Source organism: Sorex araneus, chromosome 1, assembly GCF_027595985.1.
Source record: "Sorex araneus isolate mSorAra2 chromosome 1, mSorAra2.pri, whole genome shotgun sequence".
NCBI classification, from domain to species: Eukaryota; Metazoa; Chordata; class Mammalia; order Eulipotyphla; family Soricidae; genus Sorex; species Sorex araneus.
In genome coordinates this window covers 69,305,744-69,332,922 of record NC_073302.1, presented here as the reverse complement: position 1 = coordinate 69,332,922, position 27,179 = coordinate 69,305,744, and the positions used below count along the sequence as shown (strand labels likewise).

Sequence of the window (27,179 nt, the reverse complement as noted above, 5' to 3'; positions counted from 1 at the left end):
ATCTAATCTGCCTGATCACCACATTGCCAGCCTACTCATAAAGATGCTAAAATGTGAGAATAAACTAAATGTAAGCAATGCAATGTTATTTTGCAAAATATATTTTGAACCAAGCAAACTTTGTCTTACCTTTAAGCTGAGTATTGTGAAATCTTTGGAAAGGAGTAGCCTGATCCAGTTAATGTGACTCAACTCCCTACCCACAGCATCAAAACTACCCAATCTTTGACACTTCCTTACTGATGACTAAGAAGGAACAGCAAGAGCCTCTTTGCTTCTTATCAATTATAAGGAAAGACCCAGTAAACCATTTGCTAATTATTTGAAAAGATTCCGCATCCCAGTTTTTTGTTTGGAGATTCCTGTCAAACAATCCAAAAGTAAGTCCAATACAGACGACCTCATATTGACCCTAATCCCAAATACCCATCACTCTCGATTCTTTCAAACTCCCCTACGTCCTGATCCCAGAAGCAAATACCCAGGAATAACCACTGAATATAATCCCTATTCTGAAATAAACACTTTCTTGATTTTATTATAACCTGATTATTTCTAAGCAGTCAACTTAGATGGCTGGCCCTGTGTTCAGTAAAACCTTGCCAATGCTGTGAAGTGCCTTGCCTTTTCACAGGATTTTTGGATTTGGGGGGTGGGGGTCCACACCCAGCTGTGCTCAGGGCTTACTCCTGGTCCTACCTTCAGGAATTACTCTATTGGTGCTCAGGGTCCATACAGGTGCTAGGGACTGAACCCAGGTTAGCTGTATGTAAGGCAAATGCCTTCCCCACTATAGTATCACTCAAACCTCATCACTGGGATTTTAAGCTCACTAGAAAGTCAAAGCTTTTGCAACTTTGCCCTTCTATTGCTCTAAAACTGAGAATGATTCGTTGAAGCTAGGAAAAGCTAAAATGGATGGGCCTGAAACCTGTAGTACGGAGCTTGTGACAACCTCTCCCTGAGAGAAGTTCTGTTATTACATACTCTTGGTACTGACAGGCCAACAGAGTGTCTTTAGATCACTTCCGACTATACGGAGCCCAGGTCCCAAGCTGGATGGCACGAGCCTGCAGACTTGCTCAGAGAGGCCCTCCTGGCCCTAGAATCACCCTTCTCTCCGTGACAACACTAAAATAACAAACCCCTGAAAATTCTCTGCCATTTTCTGTACATGAGATGTATATTCATTGTATGTTCCTCAACTGAGCATACTTACTTTTTCCTCATTAATATATGTGTTACCTGAAAAACTATTAGAATCCGTTTAAACTATAAATCACCTTAGCTCTGATAGGTATAAAACCAGACCTCACTTTTTCATTTCGCTATTTGCTCTCCAGCCTGTGCTGGTGAGGCAACCTTCCCAATTTAAGTTGTTTCTTTTTTGTTTGTTTGTTTTTTGGGTCACACCCAGCGATGCTCAGGGGTTACTCCTGGCTTTTTCACTGAGGAATTACTCCTGGCAGTGCTTGGGGGACGATATGGGATGCCGGGGATCGAACCCGGGTCGGCCGCGTGCAAGGCGACTGCCCTACCCGCTGTGCTATCGCTCTGGCACCTTAAGTTGTTTCTTATATAAATAAAAGCTCTTTGTTCTACACAGTTGTTCCTGAGCATTTTGGACTACAGACGTTTCTATTACCTTGGGGAGGGGAGCACATACACTTCTTCATTCTATGAAAAAAATTCTTGGGTTTGTGGCTGGAAGTTCACGTTTTGGTTACTGTTGTTTTGAAGGGGGTGGAGTGGGGGGGGGAGAGGGGAGCACATCCAGCAGTGATCAGGGCTTACTCCTGGCTCTGTGCTCAGGGATCATTTATGGTAGGGTTTGGGAGACCATATAGATTATCATGGACCCTATAAGGCAAGAGTCCTACCCATTCATTGCATTATTTCTTCCTTCCACAGAATCCTCAATAGGATTGAGGAAGGTAACAAAACACAATCCGAGATCATCAAAAGAGGTAAGTAGTAAGATTTGGAGGACACTATATCTAGGACAGAATGGACCAATAAATTAAGGTCACTATTATCTGCATCCAAGTTACTACAAGACTGAAAAGTAATAATACATCCAGTGGTTAACTCAAAGAAATAAAAAGGCTAAACAGAGGGACATTTAATGATTAGAGAATGACTTAGATTATCCAGTATCCCTCAGACAGATATACACACACAAAAGTAGTGAATTCAAGAATACACAGTTATTCCACCAAGTGAAGCATCTGTCTACCTTTAAAGCACTATTTCAAAGATTTAGTTATTGTCTTAGAGGCTGCCAGCTTCACGACCAAAGCCAGCCCTGAACTCAGCTGGGTGTGGCTCCAACAGGAAACAATAAATTATAACTAAATGCAGATTCAATAAGGGAACCCTAAACTGTTTAGCTTCAGTCAGCACACCTGGATGAAACCCTGGCTGTGGAGGAAAATGTGTGTGTTGCGGGGAGGTGGGGCTTGGTAAAAGCTCCTGGTGCCCAGAGTCTATGGAAGAAGAGAAGGAGGAGGAGAATGAGGACAGAGTGCAGCCTGCACCTCCTCTTCAAATTGCCTGAATAAGTCACGAAGGTGGGGAGAAAGGGTTAGGAAGAATCCTTTTCTATCACATGGAGCTAAGGTGGGACATCTTTATTGAGTCCATCTATTTCACAATTCATTCATTTATTTTTTATTGGAATTTTGGTAATATGTTCACAATAGTGTAAACTGGCACGATTTGGATGAACAAAGTCACTGCACCCTCCAACAACCAAAGTGTCCCAAACCTCTATGCTTACATTGCCTCTCCCTCCCCCTCCACTATTCCTTGTTCTCCATACCCCCCTACCTCCTGACCCTACCTGTGACCTTCATCTTTTAAAGTAGTTGATAGCTTCAGCTACCCTGTGACCATCCAAAATAAAAAAAGCACAAATGTGAAGCCAGTGAGATTTCTTGAATGCATCAATAATCCCTCCATTTGGAGTAGGAACTCTTAAAATGAAGAGACAACTATAGTTTGTCTCTTTTCTCTACCTCTTTCCTCATCTCAATGGCATTGATTGTAAGCATTCAACAAAATGCATTGCCTATCTTGGAACTGGCTGATTCATCAATACTAAATACAGATATGAAAGAAAGTTGGCAAAATTGAGTACAGAGAAGACGAAGTTGCAGAAGCTTGAATTCATTTTCTTTGATTTTATGGAAATACAAGATAGTGAAGTAACTCCTTCCCTCCTAGCTGTGAAGAAGGGGTGGTTTCCCACCCAGCTCTGTTCTTGCCCCAGGCTGTGAGAGTACAAGGGGACTAAGCAGAGCAGCTCTAAAACTGGGGCGTCAGACATGCTCTCAAGTGCTGAGATAGACAGCAAGTGGCTACTTGCCTGCAAATGGCTGACCTTAGTTTGCTCCCTGGGCACCTCATATGGTTCCCTGAGCACCACCAGGCTGTGGCTCCAAAACAAAAACAAAAATACCTTATGACGGATTTTTTGGTCACTTAATCTGGATATTCTCACATTCAGAATGGCTTCTGCCATTCAGATCAATATAAATCAGAAATTGATCCCTGACCCATCAGTTCTTAGTTAGCCAAAATTTAGTGATTACCATATATTCTGATATCTCTAATATTCTAATATACACTAATAGACAAATGCTTTGTTATTATAAAATATTGATGCAATGTAAACTTTTATTTTCTTCTATTTCTGCCTGTCAATTTTATATATATAAAGTGTGCATATGTGTATTTTATGTATATATAAAGTGTGCATATGTGCATATGTGTATGCTTGTGTGTATATGTGTATACATATATGTATATATATAACACGTTTATAAATTTACATTGTGGGGAAGAAGCAGATGAATACAACTTTCTCTGTATATTTGCAGACTCTTTCCCAGATAAGCCTTGAGCCTTAACTCTAAAAAAATTAAGTTCTTTCTTTCATCCTTATAATGATTGCTTTTTACGTTAATAAAGACCATAACTGAATTCAATGATGGAAAATAGTGAGAAGAAAAGAAACTTAAAGAGTCTTTATTTAACAAGGAAAACAAATCTTGTCATGTGTACCCATGGCTGATATCTTTATACTCAACTATGCAAAGGCCTTCAACAGTTTTCCATTTATCAGTGATTCAAGGTTCCATTACTGTCTTTCTGAGGGAAGAAATGTTTTTCTTCAATGATACTCAAAATAAAAACACAACACCAGGTCTAGTTGATCATCTCAATTTAGTTGTATTAAAGCTCTTTCTTGGAAAGTTATAATAAAATCATGAATGCATTACGCCTTGTAAAAATCACACTAAAAAACAAGAAAGAGAAGTTACTCAGCAAGGTTCTACATTTCACATGCTGTAACAATTCTTCAATGCAACAATAACATCTAAATAGTTGCTGGAATTAAAATAGCAGCAAGGTTAAATCTGACTGTACAAATATAAGGAATGGTCTATAGTGTGGGGAGGGGATTATTGAACAAAGATATGTGTGAGGCTTTTCAGAACATCTGAATATACATTCCAAGTTTTTGTATTGTTGGGAGGGGGGTGTGCAAAGGGGAGGTTTACATTTCTTCTCCTTCATGTGTCCATGCAAAGGAAGTTCAGCTTGCAATGCATGAAGGTTGTTCTTCTTTTAGATAGCAACTGGAATTCAAGAGAAATGGTTCTGAGCATTGATTCCCAAGGGGTCATGAGTGTAACAGTATAGCCAGCCTGCAATGTTTCTAACAATAAAGAATATTTTTACAGTGAAAACTCTATTCATGCTTCATTGTAAGATAATTCTAGCTGCTTTTTCCAACCTCCACCCTTTCTTCTCAGGCTCCTTTGATTAGTGCCTTTGGGAAAAGGACAGGCATCTGTTCAGCAGGGACACCTCCTTCCTTCCTGCTTACTATGCCACAGAGAAAGTAGCCTAGGAGATTTAATGTTTTGAAGTTTGGGACCAGTTTAATTTTGGGAATGGAGAATAAGGAGGTCCACTCTCCTCCACATTAAACCTGTGCTCTCTGATTAGGCTTCTTAATAATTGTGATGAAGAGGCTGTTATGTTAATTCTTCCTTTGAATGAGTAAATGGGTGATCACGTGAATAATTCTACATGAGTATGACAGAGGTAATACTAATTGATTTCCTCTATGGATCCAAGTAACATAAGCTTCTGTTTTGAGCACTGGGAAACTTCAACAGGACTGAGAAACCAAATGTAGATATCAAGCTGACTGTTGAGGCCACACTGAAAGCAGAGCACCAGGTCGGAGCAACAGGAGGTATGGCGCTTGCCTCACACAAGCCAACCGAGGTTAATCTTCAGCATCACATAGAGTCTTCAGAGGTCCACGAGGAGAGACCATTGAACACAGAGCACAGGAGTAAGCTCTAAACACCACCAGGTATACCCCCCACCTCAAAAAGGAAAAGAAAGAGAGAGAGAGAGAAAGAAAGAAAGAAAGAAAGAAAGAAAGAAAGAAAGAAAGAAAGAAAGAAAGAAAGAAAGAAAGAAAGAAAGAAAGAAAGAAAGAAAGAAAGAAGGAAGGAAGGAAGGAAGGAAGGAAGGAAGGAAGGAAGGAAGGAAGGAAGGAAGGAAGAAAGAAAGAAAGAAAGAAAGAAAGAAAGAAAGAAAGAAAGAAAGAAAGAAAGAAAGAAAGAAAGAAAGAAAGAAAGAAAGAAAGAAAGAAAGAAACAGAAGCCAGAAAAGGAAGGAAGGAGAGAGAGAGAGAAAAGTATACTCATAATTCCTTGTGTAAAGAATAAGCCTAAATGATCAGGGAGATCAGCCTGAGTAAAATTATTAGTGCAGGTTGGCAGAGTAAAAAGATCCAGAAAAGGGTTGTAGATCAAGTGCAAAGATCACTGGCTGGCATAATTCTTTCTTGTTGTGGAAATTCAGTCTTCTTTTGTTTTAAGGTTTTCAACTAAATGCACCCAGTGGTGCTTAGGGTTTACTCCTGGCTCTGCACTCATGGATCACACTTGGTAGTGCTCAGAAAGACATGTTTGGTGCCAGGAACTGGAAGCAACCATATGTAAAGCAAGTGCTTTATTCCCCCTATTAATTCACCAGACCCTCTAAGTCCATTCATCTGTTTTAATATTAATCTTACCCAACAACACCTCATAGAGACATCCCAAGATAACTTTTGGTCAATTAGTTGGGCATCAACCAAAATGACCCCAAAAACAATCAACAAGAGCAACAGAAACAAAACCAAAAAAGTAGCTGTCAAGTGAGCCAGACAAATGAAACTTTCTTCAAACCACAAGACAAAGCATCAGCTAAACACTTAAAAATAACCAATGCCACAGGGAACAAAAGAATCATCTCCCCAAGTTCTGCTTGTTTCCTAACCCACAGAGTTGGAGAACACTAGAAAATTGTTATTTTTAAGTCACCAAGCTTTCAGGTAGCTTGCTATGCTTCAGTAATAATGAGAACAGGAACTGCAACTCCACAGTCCCCCCCCCCCTCCATTTCTCTTAACAAGCATCAGCTCTTCCGGCTATCTCAAACATATCAACTTCTTGCCTTGGGCCTTTCTCCATTGCCTTCTCCTATATTTTTCCTCCAATTCTTTGCTTAGCTGGCTTCTTTCATCCTTCTTGCCTCAGATCAAATTTCATCACACACAGAAGCCATCCCTGGCCATACTCTGTAACTGGCCTCCCTCTGATGTCTCTGTTTTGGGATTCTTTCCTTTCTTTCCTTTATAAATTTGGGATTCATTTCTCCCACCAGTATAAGAAATATTTATCTTTATCTGAAATCATCTTTCTCTGTCTTTGGCCATTGTCTTCCCTAAGAAAATATTAGTTCATATTAGTTCCATAAATACTGGTCTTTATTCAGCTGACTTGCTGCCGGCACAGTGATTAGTACACTATAAGTGTTCAATAACATTTTGTTGAATAAAAAACAATGAAGTTTATATGCTTCTCAGGCAACTGATTTCAAGATCCAGCCCATAAGCAGCAGACTACCTCTGTTATCACAGAAGTTAATGAAGCAAGATTACTACTCCCATGTGATACCAAAGATATTTTTCTCTGACTTCTCTTCTGCTCATTTTTGCCCATCTAATGAGATGAGCAACCACCAGGGAACAAAAACAAGCGGCCTTTCAGAATGCCCTGGGGACAAAAACCACTGCATTTTAAACCTGATTATCTATGCAGCTTAGGAATATATATTTTACACATATATAGTGCATGTATATATTATAGTGCATGTATATATGTATATATGTATGTATATGTGTATATACACATATACATACATATATACTATATATATACTGTGTGCTGGAGGCTCCTCTCTACACGTTCAGACAGGCCTCATGCATGAAGGTACCGGCAGAAGAACCCAGGTGTGTGTAATCCCATCAACGGCCAACATCCAGAGAGAGACTTAAAGGCAAGCTCTCAGAAAAGAGTGATGCAGAGAGTCTTTTGCCCACACGCCTGCTGTCTTCCCCGGGGCCCCTCGGAGGGGATGGGGTCCAGCTTCCCTCCCCACTCCAAGCAGAGCTCCCAGTGGCCGAAGACCACCGGAACCTAGCTACAGCCATGCTGGAGGTTCCTCTCTACACGTTCGGACAGGCCTCATGCATGAAGGTACCGGCAGAGGAACCCAGTGTGTGTAATCCCATCAATGGCCAACATCCAGAGAAAGACATAAAAACAAGCTCTCAGAAGCGACCCCGCAATATCTTTAGCCTACTTCTCCCTCTAGGAGAAACTGGCAATCTTCTGAGAGTTTCCTGACCACATGGGACAGCCTTGCAAGCTTTCCATGGTGTATTCATATGCAAAATCCAGTAACAAGATGGATCTCATTCCCCTGACCCTGAAGAGCCCCCAGTGCAACATCCTTAGGAGGGCCAAGTCAAGATAGACTTCTAAGATCTCAGGGAAAGGATGAAATGAGATGTTACTGAGCCCGCCTGAGAAATCGGTGATTAACGGGATATTGTGATTGTGGGTGTGATACTGTGTGTATACATAGTATGTGTATATATATTCCTAACTCTTCCAGATTAATTAAAAAATAATTCCAAACCAAGAAAGGGAAGAATGTTCTCTCTCCCTTTGGCCTCTGTCCCATATAGAAATCTCTGCACTGTCCCTCCAGGACAGCCCCTCACCAAATTCTTTGAGAGGTAGAGTCAACCTCCACCCCCATTTTTGTTTCCCCTTGCATACATTGCAACTTCAAAAAATATTTTCCTCCTCCTAGAGTCAAGGCCTTATCCACAAGCTCATCCTACACATGCTCCCACTTTATACTACCAATTACCTTATACCCTAATTGTCTCGTGTATTAACCATGTCTTTCATCTCAATATTTTGATGCTTTGACGCTGGGAGCCTTTCGCTAATCCCCCAAAATGACCCCCCCCCCCAGTGTTTGCTCTCTCTTGTCAGTCTGTTCCTAGAGGAAACCACTCCCCAGCCGGTGTGCTTTCCAAATGGGAAGCAATCAATCCAATCTCCACACTGCCATCCCCTCCTTCACTGACTTAGTGATAGCCCTGGCTTCTATCTACCAGCCTTACCATTCCAGAGCAAGTACCAGACAGTTAGGGACGGCCACAGCCCGTTCAGTGGACCATCTGTTACAATGCTTCTACTAGCCGGCATATCTGCCTCACAGGTTCTTTTGATCCAAAACTGCAGAAAAGACTCTTGCCCACACATAGCTCCCTTCTGTGCTCTGACTGACTGTTGTATAACATTGGTTTGTGCTTTGTCTTCCTCAGGGAGTTTAGGTTTATTGAGTTACTCCCACTAACAGTGCCCCCAAGGCACACCCAATTCCATTAGACACTAATAATCCTATATTGCTTTTCTCTTCCTTTATGTCCTTTGCATGGTCTAGTACTGTCTGTTTTGTGTACACAGGGAGACAGTTGATGCTATCCTTTTATAAGATGGGAGTTAATTGACTCTGAATAATATTTACTTGTGGGCATCCATCATACTTGACATAAGCTTCAGTTGCCATTACTTCCCAACACCCCCAAAAGGAGGATCCCAATGAGGGACTTAGATGGACCCAGGTCAAGCTGTAAGCTACCTTGGTATTGAAAAGTGACAAGCACCATAGCACTGTAGCACCATTGTCCCATTGTTCATCAATTTGCTCAAGTGGGCAGCAATAATGTCTCCATTGTGAGACTTGTTTACTTGTTTACTTGTTACTGTTTTTGGCATATCGAATACACCATGGGTAGCTTGCCAGGCTCTGCTGTGTGGGCGGGACACTCTCAGTAGCTTGCCAGGCTCACCGAGAGGGACAGAGAAATCAAAACCCGTCAGCCATGTGCAAGACAAACACCCTACCCACTGTGCTATCACTCCAGCCCACAAAAAATTATAATTTAAGTTAAGAATACAGTCATGGAACAAACTCTATCATGACCCAAAAAGAAGTAACTGATGGACCCTCTTGGAGTTAGGAAAAACTAATCTGGTCTGAGGACTGTAGTCTAGGATACATAGTGAGAAGTCCCCAGGAAGAGCCAACCTTTAAGCTTAATATATCTCTTACTGTGTTCATACAAAATGACTAGAAATAAATGGATTACTAGTTAAGGAAGGAGAAAGCGATAGCCCTTAGATGGAATCACACCCTTTAGCAGATCCCTAGTTATCTAGAGTGCTAAACCCCCAGATGAGATTTTGTCCTTGAGTTAATCTCTTAGAAAACTTCCCCTGAAATTCTATTTATTGTTATTATAATGCTCAACCCTACCTATGTTTACCAAACCCTTTAAGATTTCTATATAACTATACTATAAGAGAGAAGTAAAACAGAATTAAATAAACGGTCATTGATTACAAACCAGCCCGTGACCCCGTTTTTTCATTCTTGTTCCATCATTGTCAGTAACTTATTGGTGGGCCTGGGTAGGAGGGTTTCAGCCACCAGTTTGAACTCAACAACTGACATGGGGGTTTTACCCTGAAATCTCCCCATAGTGCCGTGTGCCCCCTCCTCTTGGAAATGGAGTAATAAGGGTATATTTTCCATGATAATCATCACCATATCCATTTACTTTGATGCACCTCCACTTTTCTATAAATATGCGATAAAGACAAACATTTGATTGAATTCACATTTTCAGGGGCCGGAATGATTACAGCAGGTAATGAGCTTATCTTGAATGCAGAAAACCTGGCTTCAATCCCTAGTACTCCATAGGGTTCCCCAAACCCCACCAGAAGTGATCTCTGAGTGTAGAGCCAGGAGTAAGCCCTGAGCACTGCCAGGTGTGATCCCTCAAATACAAAGTCATCAGGCACTAGGATCTAGTTTGTGAAACAATAAAAGAGCTACTTTAAAAACACATTGGGTACAAACCTGGAAGTGGAATTGCTAGGTTATCTAAAACTGTTTTTAATTTTTTGAAGAATCACCATATTGTTTCCATAATAGTTGCACTGATGTAGGCAGGTAGGTTATGGAAGGGCCCACCCCCCTACCTCCATGAATTTTCTGGGAGGTAAAAGCCACCAGTCCTAAGTCTGACCCACCTTGTGGATACAGAAAGTAAGTCCTGATAAGACCTTCTTCAGCAGTGGACCCTGAGGAGAACTGGACCCCTCCCTACAGAAAGAGCCTGAAGTAAATTACTAGAGAACCCTCAATTCCTTCCTTTAATCTGATTAACCCACATCAAGCCCAGACCAGAGAAGGCTGGACTCTCTGAGAGAAGATCCATCAGGAGCAAAGGTCAAGAAAAGGAGTTTTAAAGATGACCACTCTGAACTCTACCTACTTAGCAACAACCCTAGCAAGAGACTCTTATCTAGCTAGAAAGCCCCACATGGGGGCGGCTTGGAAAAACCCATTAAAGGCCACCTTGAACAAAAGGAAGGGAGCCCACATGGCTGAGCACATGTGGTACCCAAGAACATGTGTTGCCTGCATCTTCCCTCTTGAGATGTGTACTTTCCCATCTAATGGTGGGATGTGTGTAGGGGCTTTTCCATCTCTGGGGAAGCCCGTGCTCTCTCTTGACCATCTCTCTCCCACTTTTCTCTTCCTCCTCCCCTTCAAAAATCTCCAAATAAAATCCATTTTACTTCACTGTTCGTCTACTTCTGAAATTCTTTTCTGCAAGACGAGACAAGACGAGACAAGACAGGGGCAAATAGGGAGAAAGTGACTACCTTTCTCCTCGCGCTTCACATAAGCCACCTGTGGAGTCCACCAATATTAGTACCAGTGACTTCCATCTATGGTGCATTAGGGATCATTTTTTACTGCATTCTTCTGCCAGAGATTCTGAAACTATATGTTCAGTCTCATGTTTCCTACAGTATTACAACTGTCAAGATATCACAGCAGGGTTTGGAGTGATAGTACAGTGGGCAGGGTACTTGCCTTGCCAGTCAATCCAGGTTCAATCCCTGGCACCCATATCATTCCCCAAGCCTGCCAGAAGTGGTCCCTGAGTACAGAATCAGAAGAAATCTCTGAGCATCACCTGGTGTAGCCACCCCCCCCAAAAGAAAACCCAAAAATAATGGATTTTAAATTGTGATATATGTAGCCTGGAGATAGTGTGGAATACTATGCATCCATGAAAAAGTAACTCATATAACAGAGCTAAATGGTGGTTACAAGATGGGTGAGAGGAGGGAGGTAAGAGTACAAATTTGTAACAACTGGTAAATCATAGATACATAAAAGTGTAAAGGATAATGAATGAGAGTAATATTATACTGAAATTATCCATCTTGTGAGGGGTTAAATTTAATTATCCCAACCAGAAGATAATTATGTAATCTGAAAGGTACAAAATATCAATATAAAGGCAATTGATTTACAGTATATTCAAAGTATCAAATTAATGGCTATCCACTTTAGAAGTCACACAGTAATACATCAAAGATATCTTATTAAAAAGGGGGAAAAAAGGGGCTGGAGCAATAGCACAGGGGGTAGGGCATTTGCCTTGCATGTGGCCGACCCGGGTTCAAATCCCAGCATCCCATATGGTCCCCTGAGCACCGCCAGTAGTAATTCCTGAGTGAAGAGCCAGGAGTAACCCCTGTGCATCGCCGGGTGTGACCCAAAAAGCAAAAAAAAAAAAAAAAAAAGGAAAACATAATGGTAGTTTCTCTCCAGAAGTTGTCCATAAAAGTGTATCAAGTGTTAATAACTGTATTCATATACAGAACACAATTCAGGACTCAAGCTGTCGCAAGAGAATTCCATGCTTGTTAGTGAGTTTTCCCAAGGAACTGAATCAAAATTTCATGACAGTCCCCTGTCATAACTTTAATTATTCTTTCCAGTTCCACTTTTCTGGTCTAATCCTTACCATAGAGCTCATCTCCACATTCAATTCCCTGCTTTGAGGGAGGCTCATTGCTTTCTATAGGAGCATTGAGGATTGTATGGTTTCAATCACCTTGGAATTTAGATTTATCTTTTTCTCTTAACAGGTATTTGTGCAAAAAGAGATGCCTAGGATACCAAATAATGCCTCAAATCTGTTCTTTTGTTTGCTACATGTCTGCTACAGATTAAACGGCTACCAGGTGGCATAATGCCCTCTTTTCACGGCACCTCAACGCCCAGAATTCCCGAGGGGAAACCCTGAAAGCGACTTCTCTTTCCCAAAGACATCCGATAAATTGCTGAGTTGGCTTTTGTTTGGGGACCCCACCTGGCAGTGTTCAGGGCTCGCTCTTGGTTCTGGGCTCAGAGATCACTCCTGGCAATGGTTGGAAGAACCCAACCCAAGTTGGCAGCATACATGGCGAGAAGGCAAACACCCCAGCCAATGGACTATCTCTGACCCCTGAACCAAATTTTTAATCTCTTCCCAAGCAAGCCTTAACTCTGCAAAGACATTATTTTAAAGGTTTTTGATTTAATATCACAAGCACAGAGGAGTGTCTACGAAGTGCCTGAAACTGTTCTAAGGCTTTGAATGCAGAAGCGAACGAATATTCTACTTCGCACTGAGCCGCAGAGTGTACTCGCGCAGCCCAGAATGGTTTTAAACTCTGCTCAGAAACTTTGTTATGAGGGTCCGAGCAAACGCAGTCTCTTCGCAGACTCTGCTCGCTACACTTGCTCGAATTTGTTAAGTTGCAGAGAGGAGGAAGAGCTCCTTGGATTTACATGCAAAGATTTGTCTGCCTAAAGGATTCCTCGATTTCCCCTCAAAAGTCCAAGACCGCTCCCCTCGCCCCCGCACCCAAACTGGAATCGTTTCTTTAACACATCCACAGTTTGGGAATCCCAATGGGCCGCTCCGGCATGTCCTCGGGACAGGTCATCATTTGAGTCAAAACTCCAAGTGGGCGCCGCACTGCCGGGGCCCATTGCTCGCGGACTGTCTGCACCCACCCCATTCCAGATCTCCCCAGATTTCCGAGTTGCGCCCGCCCGGCGGGGAGCGTGGGCGCGAGGGGCGCGGGGCCGAGAAGCACGCACGCGCGTGGAAGGCCGGCCACGTGGGGGCCCGCCCCGCTCCTCTGGCTGACGAGAAGGCGCCGGGCAGGACCACCTGGCGCCTCGCCCCCGGCCCGTCCAAGTGACTGCCCCGACTAGTGCTCCGAGAGCGCCCGCCTGGTCCTCCCCACTCCTCCGAGCACAGCCAAGACGCAGCTCGGGGCTTCCCCCGCGCATCCCCTCCGCCAGCCACTGCAGGGGTGGGGGTGGGGGCGACGTTGGTGGTGCACACCTGCTCAGAGACACCCGCGGTGCGCACCCCGCACCGCACCCCGACGCCCAGCCGAACCCCCCGACGCGCAGAGGCCCTCAAACTTCCCCGCGTCCCCGCGCCCGGTACTTCACCGTCAGTCACAGTCGCGGCGGCCTCCTCCCCAGCCGGGCGCACCTCCAGAAGCAGAGGGTTCGAGTCGGGGGGCGACAGCGGCCCCGGCCCGAAAAGCTGCTCCTCCGTCACGAAGCGCAGTTGCACGCGGTGGCGCTGGGCCGCGGGGCCGCGGGGTGCAGCCATGGTGCGCGCGCGCCCCCCGCGGCGCCTCGGGGACCCGGGAGCGCTAACCACCACCCTCCCCGCCGCACTCAGCTCGGTGAGCAGCCGCGGCGGTGGGTCGCTGGCCTCTGCTGGACGCGCGCCGCCCTCCGTGTCCACGCCCCCCTCCCGGGACCCCCGGAACGCGTGCCCCCCACGAGCGCGCTGCTGACGTGCTCTGGGGCGCCGCCACCTTCTCCGGCGGCCGCTCTCCGCACTCAAGTTTGGGGCGCGCGCGAGGCACCTGGAGGCGCTCGGGGTTTGGGAAGCAGAAGGGTGACACCTGCTGTCCGCCCGACCCGCAGAGCGGCCTGGGTGCTGGCCTGGAGGGGCCCCGGCCCGGCACTTTTGCTGGGGGAGCTGGAGGTGTTGTGGCTTCTGGCGCCACCCTCCCGGGTACCCAGCTCCTTTGTCATAGGCGGGACGGCAGCAGCGGGGCGCTGGGCACCTGGGCACCTGGGCACCCTGGGCAACTGGCCGGCTTCCGAGGGGCATGTCAAGTCGGTGGGAAACCGACTGACTACAGGATTCACGAGCCATTTCCATGGCCTTGGGAGAGGAAGAACCGGACCTTTTGGGCCCAAATAATTACCTGGCCAGAGAATCTCTCTGGCCTGAGCAGTTAGCTCCGGTGTCCAAGGGCCAAGCTCCAAGCCTTGGGCAGCCAAATCACAAGGTTCATCTTCAGCGCAGAGGACTCGGAGGGCTGCAGGGGAATGGCCGAATACGCAATGACTTCGTTTTAGGGTTTTTGTTGCACACCCACAATCGTGTGCGTATCTACAGATTCTGAACCAACTTCTGGTGTCCTCTGTCTGTGACGTCCGGACAGTAAGGACTGCGGAGGGGAAACCGGGATTTTAAATCAATCCCTGTTCCATGAGGTCAGAGCTCACCAGGGTGAGTTTAAGAGAACAAGCTTTTCGAGAGATACTGGGGTTTGCAACTTCAGTTGGGCTTCCAACTGCGTTGTTCTGCTAAATCTCCTTAGTCTTCCTCCCCCTCTCTCGCTCTCCCTGGTGTCCTGTCCAGGTCCCTCTCCCGTCCCCGCTCTCTTTATTTCCTTCCTAGAGAGGCTTCTCTAAACTTCCTTCTCTTCCTCCAGTCCCTCTCTGTCATCAGAGCATCCTGCTCTTCCTTTGATCCCGTTCTTACTTCCCACTGCTTCATAGCTTTGATGTGTGCCCTAGAAACTCTTGAGAAATCAGTCTTGAAAGAGTCTGAGTCTTTGAGAGGGTTTTGGTGAACCTGGCATCCTGCCCCTGCCCATCCCCACTCTTCAGTGTAACATGGGCCTCCTGCCTGTGCCACCTCAAAGCATTTTCCTGCCCTCCCCACTCCTTTCCTCTCACCCAAGCTCTGGCTAGATGGCCCTCAGTCATCTGAGCCCAAAGTAGCTCTTGGGCCTTTTTGTCCTGTCAGAGAATTCTGTTCAGCAGTCATATGCTGTTGACTGTTAACTGGAAAGTAAAATTGGGGTGGGAGTATGTTATTAATTTTTTAAAATTTTATTAAGTTTATTAATTTTTTTGCAAAAAATTAATAGACTGAAAATGACTCCTAAAATACCTCTACAGACTCCTAAGCTTGATCTTAGTTTTTCCAGAATCTTGCAAGAAACCTGAAGTTCTGTTACAGACAGAAAAAAAAAGGAAGAAAGAAAGAAAGAAAGAAAGAAAGAAAGAAAGAAAGAAAGAAAGAAAGAAAGAAAGAAAGAAAGAAAGAAAGAAAGAAAGAAAGAAAGAAAGAAAGAAAGAAAGAAGGAAGGGGAAGGAAGGGAGGGAGGAAGGGAGGAAGGAAGGAAGGAAGGAAGGAAGGAAGGAAGGAAGGAAGGAAGGAAGGAAGGAAGGAAGGAAGGAAGGAAGGAAGGAAGGAAGGAAGGGGAAAGGAGGGAGGGAGGGAGGGAGGGAGGGAGGGAGGGAGGGAGGAAGGGAGGGAAGAAGGGAGGGAGGGAGGGGTCAGAGATAGTACAGAGTTTAGGGCACTTGCCTTGCACACTGCTGACCAGAGTTTGATCCCCAGCACCCCTGACGGTCCCATGAACTCTGGCAGGAGTGACCCCTGAGTATAGAGCCAAGAGTAAGCCCTGAGCACAGCTGGGTATGAAGTCAACACAAAAACAGAACAAAATGAAAACACAGTGGCAATCTTTTCCCCAATTTAATCCAGAGAATGAACCATAGTGAACAGAAACCCAATGTAGGCTAACATGAGCAAAAAAATCAAACTACTATGACTCACTACAAAACCAGAAACTTGAATCTTCAATCATGACTAGATTTAGGGACTGAAATAATGGTGAACACAGTCCTGCCTTACAGATAGGCCTCAGTCTCATGCTAGGAGCAGTCAGTTTCTGATTTATAATCTTTATTTAAACAGAGGCAAGTGCACTTCTTCTCTAGCACGAAGTCATCTTGAAAATTCTAGGAATATCCAAGTGGGAGCAGGGAAATGGAAATCCTTACCCAATTCATCTCACGGAATGAGAGGTGAGCAGACAACCAAAGAGAGAAGGGAGCCGAGGTGACAAAGCAAGTAATAATTGCAACTTCTGACACAGAGGGCTTACTGCATGCCTGACTTGAAGCGAGTAACATATACTAATTCATTTACTTCTCCTGACCACCCCTAGAGTGATACCACCATTACCTCCATTTTTAACTGATGATGAAGCTCAAGCACTAAAGCTAGCATGCCCAAAACACAATCTAATAATAGTCTTCTACAATAGTTCTGACCATGAAGTTAAGTCCCTGAATAGTTTTTTCTACCACTTAGCTTTGCTTATTTTGGTTTTGGGCCACACCCAGCAGTGCTCAGGGCTGACTACTGCTTCAGCACTCAGGGATGACTCCTGTCTGGTCTCAGGGAACATATTGGGATGCTGAGAATGGAATGCAGGTCAGCCACATGTAAGGCAAACACTCTGCCTGTTGTACTACGGCTCCAGCCCCCACATTACTACCACTTCTTAGAGAAAAGAGTGGAGTTCTTCCTTAATATTTCAAATGAATAAAGCTCAATCAGGTCCTTAGTAGTCTCCAGAACTGGGAGCTCTGAAATATTTCAAAGATTAAGCTTTGTTCTCATCCCCCTTACTTCACACAGCTAAACTCGTCCTTGTACTTCCCCTCTTTCAAGCATTTTGGCTTCCTGTTTTGTTTTGTTTTGTTTCCTTTCCTGTTAGGGCCTCACCTGATGGTGCTCAAGGTTTACAACTCTGTGACTGGGGACCATATTGTGTGGAATCAAACCCCAGGGTTCCTGCATGCAAAGCTTGTACACTACTAACCCTTGGATTTGTTTCTTTAACCGTCACCTCACCTTGTAGTTTTATTTACTTGCCAGCAGTGTTTAGAGCGCAAGTGGAAAGTACCATAAATCATTTCTTATTACTTCTGTATTAACATAAGGGAACTTCACTCACATCATCCATTTGAATACCTCTGAATTTGACTTCTTATTGGAAGTTAATTCCAATAAACTTGCAGTCACTATATTGCAAACCACAATGCAATATAGTGAGAGAGAGAGAGACAGACAGACAGACAGACAGATGGACAGTCAGACAGAGACAGAGACAGAGAGGAGAAAAAGAAAAGCGCCTTTGAGAATCTATCTATCTCACGGTAATTCAATTAAAAAAAACTTTTAAAAAAACCAAATACAGTTTTCGAATACAATCACATATCAATAAAAAGTACAGAAGCTTAAAATCTAAAAAAAATAAAAAATAAAAATAAATAAAGTTTATTCCAAACTTCTCTTTTGGGACCAAAAGACATCATTGTCTTCCACCTCTTTTTATTTCAGGGCTACCAATTTTTGTCTGTTTTTGGACCACACCCGGCAATGCTCAGAGCTTTCTCCTGGCTCTGCCCTCAGGAATTACTTTTAGTGATGCTCGAGGGACCATATGGGAAGCAGGAGATAGAACCTAGGTGAGCTGTGTACAAGGCAAGTGCCCTACCTGATTTACTATCGCCCCAGCCCCCCCCCCCCCCCCAATTTTCTTAAGAATTGGGAGACTTAGTGTCAAGACAAGCGGGTCTGCTGTCCACCGCAGAATGATGATGCCTGAGAGCATCTGGGCTGTCTTAGCTCCTGAGCTACAGCATCTGTTGGGCGTACACTGTTCCTCCAGCTCCGGTGATCAAACTGGAGAGACCAAGGCTATGCTCTAAGTCCTTTCCACTTCTCCTCAAGAGTTAGCCTCTCAGAAACAAGGGAAGCCCCTGATATGTGCTTTCCCAAAGAGACTCCCTATATCTCACTCCTGGTCGATATTTTCTCTCCTGCCTAACACATGAAGAAGGATCTCTGGCCATCATCATTTGCAGAGTCATGTCAGAGCAAATTCAGCTTAATTTTAGCATCCAAAAGGACATTAACAGACCAGACCACAGCTGAGAAACAAAGAAAACCAGAACTGGCCTGGGAGAGCACCCACCCTTTCCCACAGGGGGCTCTCTGTCCTGAAGCCTGAGGCCTCTAGGAGACTTCTCAAACCCGGAGAGCTCTCCCTCATATCCTGTAGAGACCTCACTTACCATTACCTCAGGCATTGCCCCAGAGAGACCCTGGCAAGTGACCCCTCCTGCTGCCTTCACCTGGTTTCAAAGTACAGTTCCCTAAGCATGTGGTGGCCATGCTATTAGTGTGTTACTCAAGCACGTATACATACACACACACACACCCCACAATCTGGATCTCAGTCAAAAAATTTCTACACAACATGAATCTTCGTATGTCATGCTTAATGAGGGTAATTCAAACGACAAGTGTGATCTGACCCATTAAACAGAAGTAATCCTAATTTACAGATTCTGTATTTGTGAGTTAGCCTCATGTCAGTGCTACAAGTACTATCATGATCATATGCAGACAAGGATAGGGAGATGAAAAGTCACCTGATTCATACATTCCTAGCTGAAGCCGAACAAGTCAACTTCTCTGCCACTTTGCTTCAGCTTTTATACTGGGAACATGTGTAATTTTTGCCCTGTTTAATGTTTTTCCACAGTTTGCATGTGGTTAATTGGTGATTTTTTTTTGTTTGTTTAAAACAGTCTCAAATTATTTCTAATGTTTTATATATTTCACAGGGAAAAATGGGCAAACTTTATTCAGTTAAAGCTTTTGGTGCTGGGGCCAGAGAGTGACAGCCCAGCAAGTAGAGCATTTGCCTTCCATACGGCTGACCTAGGTTTCATCCCTGGCGTCCATATGGTTCCCAGAGCACCGCCAGGAATAATTTCTGGGTCAAGAGCCAGGAGTGACCCTGAGCATCACCAGAAGTAACCCACCAAAAAAAAAAAAAAGAAAAAAACCAAAAAATTATTTTTGCTGCCGTTGACTGTTAGCTCAATGTTAATAAATCAGTAGAAATGTTAAATAGGTGTTGTTAAACAGAAACACACACACAATAGTTATAGACTATCTATAAAAGAAGATCATATTATATTATATGACAATGAAAGTGTTATGCCCAGAGGCTTGCATTTCAGTCATGGAGCTACCACGACTTCTCTTAGGAGCAATTGATCAGTATTTTTGCTCATTCAGTTTTAGTAGCAGCTTCATAGAACATCCCTTCTGTGAAAAATAAAAGTCAACTAGGTTTTATAAAGTAAAGCAAAATAATGCATTATAATGGAGCTTATCAAAGAGAACTCAGTAACTGCCAGATTCCTGTGAAAATGACATTTCAATGCTTTGGCTCCTTATCTGAACCACTTGGTAGTAGACTCCCTTCCTATACCTCAGGGCATGAGCGGAGGTAATTTGACAGAAGGGATTAGAGAGTTACTGGGCACAAGGTGCTAGAGTGATGAGTTGCAAGAGAAAATAAACTAAATTGTCTGAATAATATAAGAACTGTCTTCAATGAAAATACCAGGAACATTACAGAATAGCGTTTATATCTATCTCTATATATGCACCTATATATATGTATATACATATCACTATCACTTTCACTATCATCCCATTGATCCTCGATTTGCTTGAGCGGGTCCAGTAATGTCTCCATTCATCCTAGCTCTGAGATTTTAGCAGCCTCTCTTTACTCGCCCTTCCCAAGGGTGCAGGCTCTTTCAGGGTCAGGAGAATGAGACCCGTCATTGTTACAGTATTTGGCATATGAATACGCCATGGGGAGCTTGCCAGGCTCTCCAGTATATGTGCATATAGAGAGAAGAAAGAGAGAGAGAGAGAGAGAGAGAGAGAGAGTGCACAATTACTCTTAAACCTGCAGTCTTCAAGCTGAACCACGTGAAGAAACAGCCTATCAGCATAGAACATTTTAAAGGATTGAATTTCCAGAACTTATGTTTCCATTTTTCCCTTTTCCTAAAATTGATCTTCCTGAGAAATGCACATAATATAGAGGCAGATCCCCCCTATCCATGGCTCACTTTATTAAGGGAAGGAATATCTTTACCTCATCCTAACCTACCTTTACCAAGCATGGTTAATTGACATAAAAGCATCTAAACTAACAGACAATTCAAAATATTGCTGTAGGTAAACATAAAATAAATATCTGCGATTATTTCAAAAGACAGATAATATTGAGTGCTTTGATTTAAATGAAATTGAGGGATTCTAAATGGATCTGTCAACCAAGAAATTATTAAATATAATTTTGGGTTGATTCTTTGGGGGGAGAGGGCACACTCAGGTGTGTAAACTTCATTTTTAATGATGAATTATTATGTGATCTTTGGCAACATTGAACAGGAACAGAAATATACAGTAAGGGGTTGATGCTTAGGCCTCTTTAACTTCATGGATGATCCTCATCTATAATTATTTTTAAAGTATAGCAATTATCTGCACCACTTATCATCATGGAAATGCAAATTAAAACAACAATAGAATATCACTTCACACCAGAGGGACTGGCACATATCATAAGGAACAAAACAACCAATGTTGGCATGGACGTGGAGGAAAAGAAACCCCCTCCACTGCTGGTAGGAATGTCAGCTGGTTCATTGTTTTTTGGAAAACAATAGGGAAACACTCAAAAAAGGAAAAGTAAAATTGAGTTTCTATATGACTCAACAATTCCACTTCCTGATATCTACCTCAAGTGCCCTAAAAGTACTAAAAAGACACATCTCCATGCTGTGTTTATTGCAAATATTCACAATGGCTAATATCTGGAAATAACCCAATGCCTAAAAACACACGGCTAGACAATCGGATAAAGAAACTAATGCGTGCATGTGTGCTCATATGCACACACACAGAGTTTTACTTGGCTATTAGAAAAGATGAAATCATGCAATTAACTACTACATGGATAGATTGGAGAGTATCATGCTGAGCGGAGTTAGGCAGAAGGAGAGGGACAGATGAAAAATGATCTCTTTCATATGTGGGATATTAAGAAAATATTAAAGGAATAATAAATGGCCAAGGGCAACAGAACCTGAGAACTGGTCTACAGAACTGAGCTTACCATGTGGAGGGTCATAAGGGCAGGGAAAGGTTAGGTGGAGGATGTGGTATTGGAACAAGGTATTTATGGAATTCTGGTAGAGGATGTGGTATTGAAACATTGTATGCATGAAAATCTGTCATGAACAGAATTGTAAACCACATGCTTACAATATTAAAATTATTTTTAAAATATAGTACAACAATATAAGCAAGAGTTTCCTTAAGCAAGAGAGGAAAACATTTAAGTTGCTATTATATTTATATATTCTTAAATTTAAAAGTCATGGTAAAGTTAGCATAGAGGATTTTTAAGCATAAAGTATGTTACAACTAGAATAAAATTCTATGGAGGAAGTATAATGGAAATAACATTTTTAAAAGATTAAAAAAATGCATACACTTTTTGATGAAAAAAAGAACTTGTATTTTTCAATGAATGATAATGAATATCAAATAACCCTATAATTTAGAATTGCTGGATTCATTTAAAAAGTGAGTCATCTTTTATTTTTAACAGTTAATAATAATAATGAACTGGAAATAATATCACTGTGAATATTTAAACCTGAAACATTTTAGATGTCAGCTTTAAAGTGTGTGTGGGACTCACAGTTTGAGAAACTAGAAAAAGAGCAACTAAGTCCCAAAGTAAGTAGAAGGAAAGAAATAAAAATTAGGGCAGATGTCAATGACATAGAAATCAAGAAATCAATACTAAGGGTCATTGAAATCAAAAGCTGGTTTTTCAAAAGAATAAACAAGACTGACAAACCTCAAGCTAAAGGGAAAAAAAGAGGAAAAAAAAAGGAAAAAAAAGAGAAAACCCACTTAATCTGATCAGAGATGAAAAGAGAGAAATTGCTACAAACATCTCAGAAACACAAAAAGATCTTAATAGGACTGGAGAGAAAGTACAGTGGATATGGTGCTTTTGATTTCAATAGATGGTTTCCCAAGCATTGCTAGGAGTGATCCCTGAATTAAAGGGTGGGGATGGGGGAGGAGGAGGATAAATAATAGATCAATACAGCAAGGTAGCAGATTACCAAATCAACACCAAAAAAAAAAATCAGTGGTGTTTCTATATGCAAATTAACGAACTGAATGAGAAAATGGTAATAAAAACAGCTCCATATGAAAGTGTTCAAAATCATGATTCCATTAAAAAAAAGTGTCTATTTAAAAGTGTTCATTCTTAAAATAAATAAATAAATAAAATAAAAGTGTTCAGTCTTTAATATGCACCCTACGTTCATGGCAGTGTTTGGTAAAATAACCAGGATTTAGAAACAACTCAAATAGTCAATGACAGATGAAGGCATTAGGGAGCTGTGGTGTGTATATGCTGTGTAATACTGAGCAACTATAAGGAAAGTTGAAATATCACAGTTCATTCCAATGGGGGGCATATCAGCTAAACAGCATGAATCAGGGATACCAGATGAATTTCCACATCTATAAATACAGAAAAAGCAAGGAAATAGTATTGGACAATGACAAATAGCTCTGGATTACAAAACCAATTACCAAGAAGTTGGGGAGAGGGAAAAGGGGAATGAAGACTGGAATAGAGATGGCATAAGACAGTTGTGAAGGCTCACGGGCATTTTGGTGACAGTGGGGTGGAGTACATCTGTATATATTCTTTAACACTATTGTAATCATACCTAAATTACTTAAAAGAAAGTGTGTGAGATGCTGGAGAAGTAGCGCAACTGGCTCAGCGTATGCCTTGTGTGCTGGAAGTCTAGTCCAGTCCCTCACACTATGTGGTCCACCACATGACCCTCCAGGTTAGCCCCTGAGCACCGCAGAGAGTGGCCCAATATTTTTCTTAATTAAAAACAAATGTACATGAGTCATCCACAACTTTATAAAACCCCTTTAGGGATGCATAAATGTTCAAAAATGAACTGACTTATTATAAACAAGTGTTCAAAATTGAACACTTAGTCAAAAGGAAGAGCCATACCACATCTCCCTCTGATGAAGACGGGGGTTGTGTTTCTTTAAAGTTTTTTCATTCACCCCTCAGTTGCCAGTGGAAACCAGAGTGCAGGGACTGCCTAGGAAGGTCTGCTGAGGTCCCTGGGGACATAATTCCTGCTGGAATAACTCCAATGTGGAGAAAATTGTGGATAAAACTAAGTTCCTCACTATCAGATTTCCTGAAGAGAGTGCTTGGGCTCGTAAGCTCATACCTTCCAGGAGCAGGTCTGGCAGGGAGAAGTGAAACTTAGGTAAATGAGGCAAGATGAGGACTTGGGAAAATCTTGGGGGGTGGGGAGGGGGCGGGGGAAGGCATCCACAAAAGTTTCCCTTAATGCCTGAAGAAAGTCTCACTTGGCAAGCAGGGCTTCCTATCTTAGGCACAATGTCTTGTAATGATTCCATCTCAGCGGTGCAGTCTGTCAGTTCTGCCTCTACAGCTAGTATGTGGTTGAGACAGGATGAGGGATAAGATCAAGAGAAATGGACTCTCTCACATTTATGTCTCTGTTGGCCTCTTGACCAGATGAAACATTTTTGATAAAAGACTGTGCCCATGATTATCAAGAACAAGTGAAATGAAGCCCATGAGTTTGGGACTGCAAGCAAGGAAATCACTGCAGAGTATACTGAGAGGCTGAGAGAAAGAGATATTCGGGTTCTAGTCCCAACCAAATGACTCATCTGGGTAACCCAGGCAAGTTATTCTGATGCTTTGAAACTGCCAAGTCTTCTACACTAAACCCACAATGATCCTATAATTTTATTGTAAAAATTAAATGTGCTATATAACAAGCACTGGTAGATAGTAGTTATCACTGGTCTTATTATTCATAAAAGACTATATGGAAAAGTAAGATGACAAAAGCATAAATAAGCCATATATCCTCATCTGAAATCAATCATTGGTATTGAGAAAAATTATTTCACTGAGTTTTTTTATTGGAAGAAAAAAATAGCTCCACATACAAGAGACATATATAGGATTGACTGTTTTCCCCCCAATAAGAAAAAAAAAGACTTTCCAAAAAAATGTGTTTCAGCTTTCACTTGTTTTTGTTTTTGTTGTTCTGTCATTTATTTATGGTTTGTGATTTATATTGTACTCATGCCCAGAGGCACATTGGCATGTTTTGTAAACTAACAAATAAATAAGCAGCAGCTATATTTCCAGATCCATTTGTATGGAGGTGAAAGCGAACATAAAAAATAGATTTGAGGGGCTGGAGAGATAGCACAGCGGGTAGGGCGTTTGCCTTGCACGCGGCCGACCCAGGTTCAAATCCCAGCATCCCATATGGTCCCCTGAGCACAGCCAGGGGTAATTCCTGAGTGAAAAGCCAGGAGTAACCCCTGTGCATCGCCAGGTGTGACCCAAAAAGAAAAAAAAAAAAAATAGATTTGGGAAGACAAGCTGGAAAATTGAAAATAGGGTTGTAGGGTGGGAGGGGCATGTTGAAAAGCAAATGTGATTATGATTAACCTGCCAATCCACATTAAAATTCAGAGGAACCCTTCAATAGTCAGTGACAAAGAAATTACTTTGTTGATCATCAGCCTGGAGTTCTTTCCAGAGAGGTAATGTGTTCATATGAGATCTATTCATGATTTCTCACAAGGTTCTTTTCTTGATCTCCAAGCAGGGGTTTACAAAACAAACTTACCTTTTATTCCCAGAAGTTTACCATAAACCAAAATGTCCTTGACTGGTTTATTAGAATATGCAATAGAAAGAATAAAATGAATGTTACAAAACACTGCATAAAGTTATATTCACTGAAACACTCATCACTGTATCACTGTATCACTGTCATCCCATTGATCATCAATTTGCTTGAGCGGGCACCAGTAGCATCTCCATTCATCCTGGACCTGAGATTTTAGCAGCCTCTCTTTACTCATTCTTCCCAGTAGTGCTGCATTGGAGGCTCTTTCAGGGTAAGGGGAATGAGACCCATCATTATTACTGTATTTGGCATATTGAATATGCCACGGGGAGCTTGCCAGGCTCTGCCGTGGGGGCAGGATGCTCTTGGTACCTTGCCAGGTTCTCTGGGAGGGAGAACTGGCCTATAAGAGGTCACGGGACTGCAAATGCGGCTGTGAGCTTCTAGGAGCTTTTTTTTTTTTTTTTTTTTTTTTGCTTTTTGGGTCACACCCAGCAATGCACAGGGGTCACTCTGGCTCATGCACTCAGGAATCACCCCTGGCGGTGCTCAGGGGACCATATGGGATGCTGGGATTTGAACCCCGGTCGGCCGCATGCAAGGCAAACACCCTACCCGCTGTGCTATCACTCCAGCCCCAAGGAGTGTTGTTTTATAATCTCTGGATCTTGGCCGTTGGTGGGATTACATGGCACTGGGGGCAGTTTGTGGGTGTGGCTGCCAAGCTACTGGAAAATGGGGGGTCTGGGTAGAGGAGACCCAGTCTCGATCCAAGCAGGCTTTTCTTTTTTCTGCTCTGGAAACACTCATACACTTTTCAATTTCTTCAACATAAAAGAAAGTTATTTCACCAGTTAATCTTTTTGCATTATCTTTTTTCTTTCCTCTCTTTTTTTTTTTTTGGTTGTGGGGCGGTGGGGTAGGTTAAGACACAGTAGCCGTGCTCAGGGCTTACTCCTGACTCTGCTCAGAAATCATTCCTGGAGGTGCTAAGGGTGTGGGGGAACCATATGTGGTTCTGCTCATCGAACTTAAGTCAGCCACGGACAAAGCAAGCACCTTCCTAGCTGTACAAACTCTCTGACCCCAACCTCTATTTAATAATATCATTGGCTTACAATACAACAGAATTCATCTATATGGCTTAATATCTCTATCGGTATAAATGATTCATGATTAACCTTAAAACTTCCAGCTTTTCTGTGCAAGTTAAAAACTGAAATTATATCACAGGACAAAGACACTTAATTCTTAGTCAAGGTGCTCTGCTCATTTGATTTCCTTTTCTTTGAAATGCATTTATTTATAATTTATTGAATCACTGTGAGATATACCATTACAAAGCTATTCACGACTAAGTTTCAGTCATACAATGTTCCAATGCCCACTCCTCCACCAGAGTACATTTACTACCACCAATGTCCCCAGTTTCCCTCCTGCCACCCCACTCCTCACCCCAGCTACCCTGTCCTTCTGCCCATCCCCCTCCTTCCCACACCTCCAGCCTGTCTTCATGGCAGACACTTTTCTTTTCTCTTTCTCTCCTTTTGAGCATTATGGTTTGCAATACAGGTACTGAGACGTCATTGTATTTAGTCCTTTACCTACTTTCAGCACACAGATCATATCCAGTGTGACCCTTTCTACCTATCATTGTCCTAAATTGTACTTTCTCTATCCCAGCTGCCTTCTACCCCAGGATTTGGGGCAGACTTCCGACCAACCACGGACCAATAACTTGTTTTATCTCATCATAGAGACATTAAGTCCTTGTATGAGAGATTACCATAGTGTTGTCACAGGTTAAGTCTTATGTGTTTATGTTTTGTTGATCGAGATTGGTTGCCTTTTCCCATTTGGTGTGCTACTAATGGTTTATCAGTGTTGTGGCATTTGAGTTGTCGGAAGGTTTAGTATTTTTATCAGGAAGGTACAGCTATAGTTGATTTTTTAATGGGGTGGCAGCTTTGGGGTGTGGATGTGACTGCTGAGGCTTCCAGAAGTACAGGGAAGTGGGGAAGATAGCCCAACCCAACTTGGAGAAAGTCTGGAGATTTCTTATTTGTTTTCTA

General features: G+C 42.7%; 1 protein-coding gene across 1 annotated transcript in view; it reads right to left on the bottom strand.

Annotated features, from left to right (window-relative positions):
• The window catches only part of LOC101538484 (histone-arginine methyltransferase CARM1-like), a 306,619-nt gene extending 292,533 nt beyond the window's left edge, over window positions 1-14,086 (bottom strand). Inside the window, exon 1 of the mRNA XM_004600332.2 lies at window positions 13,816-14,086. Coding sequence (XP_004600389.2) covers window positions 13,816-13,981 — 166 coding nt within the window. The 5' untranslated portion in view covers window positions 13,982-14,086. The remainder of the gene's footprint in view (window positions 1-13,815) is intronic.
• Window positions 14,087-27,179: the final 13,093 nt, after the last annotated feature.